Genomic DNA, 8,669 nt, shown 5'->3' with positions numbered 1-8,669 from the left:
ATCAGTAATAAAACATACTTATTTAAATGGTTGTGGAGGGCTGGGGAGATGGCTGAGTTGGTAAAAGACTTGCCTTGCGGGTAAGAATACTTCACTTTGATATCCAGAACTCACATAAGCTTAAGTGAGGCATGGTGGTGTGTCCTTGTAACCTCAGCACTGGTGGTGGGGCAGACTCAGGTAGATCTCTGGGCCTCACTGGCCAGCCAGCCTAACATGGTGAGCTCTGGGCCATGCAAGGCCTTGGAGGAAACAACACAGTAGACAGCTCCCTTGGAGCAACACTTGAAGTTGTCCTCTGGCTACCACATGTATGCACACACACCTGTTCACAAGCACACACACACACACACGCACGCGGGCATGCAAGGCCTTGGAGTCTGCTGTGCCTGTGCATGCAATAGGTCTGTCCCTCTGTCAAGGAGAATGGATATGAACTGGAGAAAACAGCTGCTTGCATGGTGAAGACTCTTTCACATACATCTCGTTTGATACTGATCATAGGATTGCTACACTAAACTACCCCAAATAATCTGTTTGGAGTTATAGTTTTTGATTACTCAGGATAGTCGTTGATAATTAAGAAGATATCTGAAGAATGAGTCAGATAGCCTCCAGCCTTTGGGATGTGCTAGAAGTCTCTATATAATGAAGCTTTCTAGGTAGGATAGAACAGCGGGAAGGTAGGAGGCACTGGTGGACTTGCAGGAGGAGGACCCGGCACAGAATGTCCAGCTTCCCTCTGCTGCTGCTGCTGCTACTGCTCTGGGGTCCCGGCTCTTATGGCTTCCCAGCACTTCCAGAAGGCAACCGGCAAGATGTGGAGAAAGTCTGGGTAAATTCCTTTGCATCTTTCTACCATAGCATAATGGTGTTTCTGAATGGCTTTCCTTCTAAGAGAACGGCTGCTTGTCAGAAATGCAATCTCTGCAACATGCATCTTGCCAAGTCTAGGCTCCTCCTTTCTGGTTGGAAGTGAGAGGGACCCAAGAAAGAAGATGCAACTCCCTCTACATATTGTACATTAGCAACAGTGCAAACCCTCACTCTGCAAACCTTGCTCTATCACGAACTTCAGAATTCTTAGCAATTAGTAGGGGGAGGACTTATGCTCTAAAATTGAATTTTTACACTAATGATAAGGATGATGAAGGTGATAAAATCTAATCAAAACTTTAAAAGTAGCTCTCCATTTTGGCTGGAACTAAATACTGTCAATTTTTGTCTTTTTGGTTGTGAGCCTGAGCCTTTAACGGCTGTGCCAGCTCTCCAGCCCAATACTGTCAATTTTAAAATGAGAACTGTTTTTTCTTTTAATATTTCAATAATTTTATAGATATTTATTTATGTGTATGAAAGTGGACCATGTGTGGACCTACAAAGGCCAAAGGGATCATAGGATCTCCTGCAAAAGGAATTACAGGAAGCTATGGGAGCTGGGAACTGACCCTAGGTCTTCTGAAAGAGCAGCAAGTGCTCTTAACCGCTGAGCCATCTCTTCAGGCCCTAGTGTTTCAATAATTTTATATTTTATTAGAAATTTCTGGAAAACTACTACAAATTGGATGAATACCTGCCAACTGAAAAGCTGAAAGGCACGGGGTTGACGATTGAAAAGCTGAAGCAAATACAGCAATTCCTTGGGCTGAAGGTGACTGGGAAGTCAGTTCCTCAGTCCCCAGGAGTGGGGAGGAACGCTGAGCCTGAGGCAGCTGATGAGGTCCTGTATGTGACTGAAAACAACCCTCGCTGGCAGAAAACACATCTGACTTACAGGTAACCAGGGCGGGCATCAGAATGAGAACACTATTTTCTACTAGAGTAGAAGGAGACAATACCAAGGGGCCTCGATTTTATTTCATTCTAAGGCTTACAAATTACGAAACGCATTTGCCAAGAGAAGTTGTGGATCGTTCCATTGACAGAGCCTTTAAGCTCTGGAGTGACGTGTCACCTCTAACGTTCTCCAGGATATTTGAGGATGAAGCAGATATAATGATAACCTTCTTCCGTGGAGGTGAGCTCTCCCACTTTAACGCCATCTTGCCCTTAAACCTCCTCAACTTTATAAGGAGAATGCTTGCTGAAGGGCATTGTCGATTTTATGGGTTAGGGAGGGAAATACCATCATATTGGATGGAAGTTTGTTGACCTTTTAACAGAGCCAACATGCACCCTCCTGAGTTAAACAACATGAGAATCAAAAGAGCTTTTATTGAATGTATTGAACCTGTTCCTTGCAGACCATAATGACAACAACCCCTTTGATGGACCTGGAAACCTACTTGCTCACGCTTTTCAGCCAGGCCCAGGGATTGGGGGCGACATTCATATAGATGCTGATGAAACCTGGACTGACAATACTGACGGTGAGTCAGATGATGTTGCTTCTCTCAGTTCACCTGCCTCTTCATAACCCAGTGTAGCACTGGTTGATTTAATGGGCAGAAAGCATTCCTAGAAGTAGGCATTATTTTTCTATTACCACTCAGAGAATTAGTAGCACATTGAGAAACATGAAACTCTAGTGATTTCTGGTAGTGTGTCATCTCGTTGGTGGCAAGTGGTCAATCCAAAATTTCTCTTATGAGAGCCAGTGATATGACTCTGTGGGTAAAGGTGCTTGCTGCCAAGTCTGACGATTTGAGTTGGATCCCTGGTACCCACTTGGTGGAAGGAGAGAACTGACTTCCATAAGATGTTCTCTCCATCATACTCAAATAAATAAATAAATAATAAAAAATAAATAAATAAATAAAAAAATTTTTAAAAATAAAGAATTCTGAATGCTTTACTGTTAATTAGAGTGTGAACGAGTGAAAAATTGCATGGGAAAAAGTTTTCTGTGTGTGCCAAATTTTCCATTACTATGTATTTATCACTTTTATAAACAAGAAAAAAATTAAATATTGACAGCACCTCATTGCTTCTCTGAGCACCTCATACCTTGTGCCAGCTGATCGCTAAGGCAGACTCATCTGACCTGGGCTTTCAGTTGGGAAGATTGTCTCTATCTTAATCTTAGTATAATCCTAGAATTTATGCTTGAATATGTCTATTTATTATTAATAAACATGTTCTCTGATCATCAGAAAAAGTTGTGCATCCAGTACATTTCAAAAACTCAGTAAGAAGATATGAACATTAGTTCTTGCCGATTATTTCCTCATGAAATGCCTCACAACTGAACACATCTTTTAATAACTGGAAATGGGTCTCTGTGTCCTTTCAGATTACAACTTGTTCTATATTATGGCTCATGAAGTGGGCCACTCCCTTGGCCTCTTCCATTCTTCTGATATTGGAGCTTTGATGTACCCCAGCTACTCTCTGTACACTGAAGACTATGTGATGCCTCAGGATGACATCGATCACATCCAAGCCTTATACGGTAAGTAAAACATCCACTGTCTGTACAGCTAAGAAACACTCAGTGCTTAGGTAGGCTTCCAACACCAGACAAATCTAACTGTAGGTCTTATTTTCTTTAGGACCTTCCCTGAATCCCATCCAGCCAACGGGCCCACAGACTCCAAGACCATGTGATAGTAGCCTAACTTTTGATGCTGTCACTTCTTTTCGGGGAGAACTGATGTTCTTTAAGGACAGGTAAGGTCTCCATTCTGTGGGCTCTGTGTTCCGTACTATAAAGCACTAATATGATTCTTTTGTTAATCTTACATTGGTTTGTGGCTACATTTATATGGTAGAAAATGCATGTGCTTTGTTACAACTTAGACCGAAGTTATTCTGCACATGGATTAGGTCAGTTGTTTCTGAAGTGGAAAATCAGTAAATACAATGTCATTTTATGATCCAGAAATCAAGGCCTCTTTTTTCTATATTTTACCCTTTACATACCTGAGGTTATCTGTGCCATTTGTACATCCAGATGACAGGTATCCTAGGTGACCGAATGCTGTTGTGACTTGAAATTTGCCACAGAGTGAGTCCTTCCATCAAGGAAAAGACCATGTGCTGTAAAACAGCCCCTCCCCTGCCCCAGCCCTTCCTCTGAAGACACAGATATTCAGCACTCGCTGGCACCAGCACCAGTTCCAGCAACAACAGGATGTCAGCTGGAGGTCGCTGGAGGCACAAGGAAAACCTTACTTTCTCTACTTTTCAAACCAGGTTCTATATTCGGGTAAATCATTTTATGCCTGAAGTGGAGCTCAATTTTATTGGCATTCTCTGGCCAGACCTGCCAAGATCTGAACTTGATGCTGCTTATGAGCTTAGTGAAAAGGATGAAGTCCGGGTTTTCAAAGGTAATGTTTCTGATTGCTTTTCTCTGTTTTTAGGAATTAGACTTTCATTCACTTTTGGAGTGAAATAAAAGGGAACTAGCTACACTGTCTACAAGTACTTTCAAATAACTTAGTTGATGGGAGTCTATCGTTTTAAAATTATAAAATTATATTGTAAAAATATAAAAATTATATTGTATATTCAGAATCATTTTGAATAAACAGAGATGCAATTCTTTAGGCCTGTTTAAGAACTTGACTCGGGTGTTTCTTATGTAAACTCTGTATTCAGAACTCCCTCCATATTTCTGGGAGTACTCCGTGATAAAATTTAGAGACGTGGGCCGATTATGCATAAGATGAAACAGACTTTGTTCATGTACTTTATTATATGAACCACCCTTTTGAGAGAGGGGGAGGCCACCACCAGGCAGTTAGGTGGAGCACTGCCAACCTGCATTTAGAGTGTGGGCCTTGCCTCAGACCAGCAGCATCCGACAGCACCAGAAATTTGTTACAAATACAGAATCTCAGCCAAGCATGGCGACTTTGACTTGCAATCTCTGTACTTGGGTAGGCAGCAGCAGCAGAATTGTGCTATTTCTATGTAAAAAGAAGGAAGGCAGGAAGGAAGGGAGGGAGGGAGGGAGGAAAGAAGGGAGGGTGAGAGAGCAGAAAAAAGAAAGAAAAAATAACATTAAGGTACAAAAGTAGTAAATACAACCCATTTTACAGAATAATAAAAACAGAGCGAAGGAAAAAGGGAGTCTGTGGAGGCACAGATCTCATGGGTGACATCAGTCATTGATCCTTGATCCTTACTCCAGGGCTCTTTTCTTGATGCCAATCTGTATGAGGATCATGTTAGTGGTTTATAAGAAGAACTAAAAAATAAAATAAAATAAAACAGAATCTCAAGTCCCGTTCTAGAACTTCTTTGAAAGAATCTAAATTTTGGCTAGCTTTCCAGACAGCTTATCTACAGATTAATGAAGGAATAGCCCCCAAATGACTGTGAATCGAACAGAATGGGCTACTTTGATTCTGTTGGGATAAAAGAGTCCAAAGTCTTTAGCTTTGAGGACTATGCCAAACACAACTATTTTGGCAAATATGTATTTGGTTTAGTGCAGACAAGAACTGAGACCCGATCCAGTAACACAGTCAAAGAACTGAGCATGATTCACATAGGCTTAACCATTTGAAAGAGCATTTCAAGCCTTTATAACACAAAATTAAATAGAATTTTACACACCATTTCAAAGAGCCATTTCATATGGGCTAAAATAAGCATGTTTGTGAACAGGAGTGATTGTGGATTCAGGGCAGAAGGTCAGTTTTATATGATGTAAATGCTTACTGGCTATAAACATACAGACGTGATATTCCACTTAAGTTTAGCTATCTGGAACTGCAATCTGGTCTTATGCAACAATCTGAATGCAAAGTTGCAAATTATTAGATAGTGTGAGCCATTATAATGCTTTGCCTTTAGGATACTGTTGCTGTGAGCTATACTTTAACTTTGTTATCACTGAGGTACAGCATGGCAGATATTAGTCATTTTGAGCATCTGCTTTGGAAAAGGGCCAAGGCTCAGTTACATAGTGAGTTCTAGAATAGCCTGGGCTCCAGTGTATGACCTTATCTCAAAAAACAAAACAAACAAAAGACAAACTCATTTAATTGGTCTGAGATATAATCCTACCTTTAACTTTGAAACAAAACAAAACAATACCATCTTCCCAGGAAGTTTCCAGGCTATAGCTAGGTCACTGCTCTAGCATGAGAAACTCATCTGGAAATGTAGCTGACTATCTACTGGAGCCTTGGGCTGTTATGTTCAACTGTGGCCTTAATCTGCAGGTAATGAGTACTGGGCTGTTAATGGACGGAATTTGGTGTCTGGATACCCCAGGGACATCTACAGTTCCTTTGGCTTCCCAGAATATGTGACAAATATCGACGCTGCTGTTTGTGAGGAAGAGATTGGCAAAACATACTTCTTTGTTGGAGACATGTACTGGAGGTAAAGACTGACAGTAGCCATCTGCCTTTTCTGTGAATGCTGGAGCCACTGAGTGTTTGTTAGTCCTCTGACCAATGGCCAGCACGAGGCGCTCATGCTGGGAATCCTGTACTGAACAATGGCCATCACAAGGAGCTCGTGCTAGAAATCCTATACTGACCAATGGCCATCACAAGATGCTCGTGCTGGGAATCCTGTACTGACCAATGGCCAGCACAAGGCTCTTGTGCTGGGAATCCTGTGCTGCTACCTTTTGAAAAGATGGCAGGGTGAAGGCTTTCAGCTTCTTTAGCTGCTTGGGCCTAAATTCCCATTTACATAGCAATTTACCTTATTAGAACATAGTGTGGAACCTACTGGATTTCAGTGTAACCTTATACATCTATTGGTATATCCAACTCTGCTTTTCCTCATCCAGTTCCCCCTTTTATAATCTCTAAAATTAAAAAATTGTGGTTAATCCATGTTGTTGAATTTCATGTAGAGATTTTTAAGATGTCTTCATGTTTAGTCAAAGGTCCTGATGTTTCTATTCATTTTTTGGCCAGGTATGATGAAAATAAGCTGGTCATGGATGAAGGTTACCCCAGACTTATAGCACAGGACTTCCCTGGAATTGGCCAGAAAGTTGATGCTGTTTTCCAGAGACAAAGTAAGCGAATATAAAAGTATTTCCTCCTCATTTTGTTACTATAGTAACAGTACCAGTATTGCTATTTGGGAAAACAGGTACCAAAAAATATGTTTGCTGATGACATGGGGTGCTCAGGAACTCAACCTAAACCTAGAAACAACTTGCATAATGTGCTAAATACATTTTTTTTATTTCTAGGATTTTTCTATTTCTTTCATGAATCAAATCAGTATGAATTTAATCTTGAAGCGAAGGAAGTTCATTTTTCCAACATAACTAATAGCTGGTTCAACTGCTAAAGTTACTGACAAACGATTACAAAATCAATGGAAGAATTTATTTTGTGAGCCCAAGGAAGAAGCTTTTCTGAAGAGCCATGTATTATTTGCATTTTTACTTAATGTCTAGAAGCACTGGTATACAGGACTACTAAATCTGAATACAATTGGACCTCATTCTGCAAACTTTTCATAAGTTGCAGTATGGTATATTATGCACTAATACAACTTAGTGCCATAAATGATGGTCAAGAAGGTCGAGTTCACGGTTCATGATTCACACAGGTCAGTATTGCAAAGAAGGTCAGTTTCACAATATGTGATCCGACATTGATCCTGGAGATCAGCCTCAGCAATGGACAGTTCCTCTCAAGAAAGATGTAAGAGAAACAAGTTCTTCCCAGAGTGAAAGCAGTTTGAGGACACACGAGCAGCTCTGCAAGAGAATATTCATTTCTTTTATATTTGTTTTTGTTTTTTATGATGGGACCTTACTACAGAGCCCATGCTGACCTGGACTTGATATGAGATCCAGGTCGGCCTTGGACCTACAATTCTCCTACCTCTGACTCCCAAGTATTAAGATTATAAGCATGTTTTACTATGCTATGGAACAAAATAACGTGTTTGATTCCTGAAATAAAGCCATGATTGTTGCTAATTCTCTTTTTAAATTTTATTTATTATTTTTATTTTATGTGTATACATGTATTGCCTGCATATAGGTAAGTGCACCTGTGTCATGCAATGCCCTCGAAGGTCAGAAGAGGCTGTTGGATCCCCTGGGACTGGAGTTACAGACAGTTGTTAGCTACCATGTGGGTGCTGGGATTTGAACCTGGGTCTTCTGCAAGAACAGCCGGTGTTCTTAATCGCTGAGCCATCTCTCCAGCCCCATTGCTAATTCTTTATAAGATTGTTCTATTGCATTTATGAGTTATTACTTGATTATAAAGCCATACTTACAAAGACTTTATTCAAATTTAAGATGAAAAGTAAACAATATGAAAAATTAGCATATCCAAAAATGTTAACATTCTTGTGGAGTTGATGTAGAGCTGGGGTCTCTATTCGCTTGCCCCAAAAATGAAATCCAAGCATGGCCTGAAGGTAAAGTGAGTGAAAACTTGGAAGACTTTTCTAAGCAGATGCCACTTCACCCTTTGGGCACAGGGGAGGGTCCCGTCTCCTTAAGTTCTACTGCCCACTGTTTCAGGGGGTTGAAGATACTGGACGGCTACCAGGTTGTGTGTAGAAGCCATGAACACCTTAACTACCAGCACAAATATTTCCAGTGCTTTACTCTCCTGTTGTGGTGATCATGGAAGCAGTTCTGAAAACGTTTCTGTAAGATCAAGAAGTCAGAATCAGTGAGCTGCCATCCAAAAGTGATCTCAAAGTTCATGAGATTTGCTCACATAAGAAACAAGCCTTTATTGAATTAAGCCACTAGGAATCTGGATTTCATTAATAGTGAA

At 40.7% G+C, this 8,669-nt stretch overlaps 1 protein-coding gene across 1 annotated transcript; it reads left to right on the top strand.

Moving 5' to 3' along the window:
• The first annotated feature begins 727 nt into the window (after positions 1-727).
• LOC103731579 (interstitial collagenase A-like) lies at positions 728-7,212 on the top strand. Its single transcript, XM_008829933.1, has 10 exons — positions 728-835; positions 1,538-1,776; positions 1,869-2,017; positions 2,244-2,369; positions 3,233-3,391; positions 3,492-3,609; positions 4,135-4,271; positions 6,117-6,279; positions 6,828-6,931; positions 7,112-7,212. The coding sequence occupies exons 1-10, from the start codon at positions 728-730 to the stop codon at positions 7,210-7,212; spliced, it is 1,404 nt and encodes a 467-aa protein (XP_008828155.1).
• The last annotated feature ends 1,457 nt before the right edge of the window (positions 7,213-8,669 follow it).

This window comes from Nannospalax galili, unplaced genomic scaffold (genome assembly GCF_000622305.1).
Source record: "Nannospalax galili isolate Female #2095 unplaced genomic scaffold, S.galili_v1.0 scaffold1750, whole genome shotgun sequence".
NCBI lineage: Eukaryota > Metazoa > Chordata > Mammalia > Rodentia > Spalacidae > Nannospalax > Nannospalax galili.
Note: the sequence above shows the minus strand (reverse complement) of the source record. Positions and strands in the feature narration are given on the sequence as shown.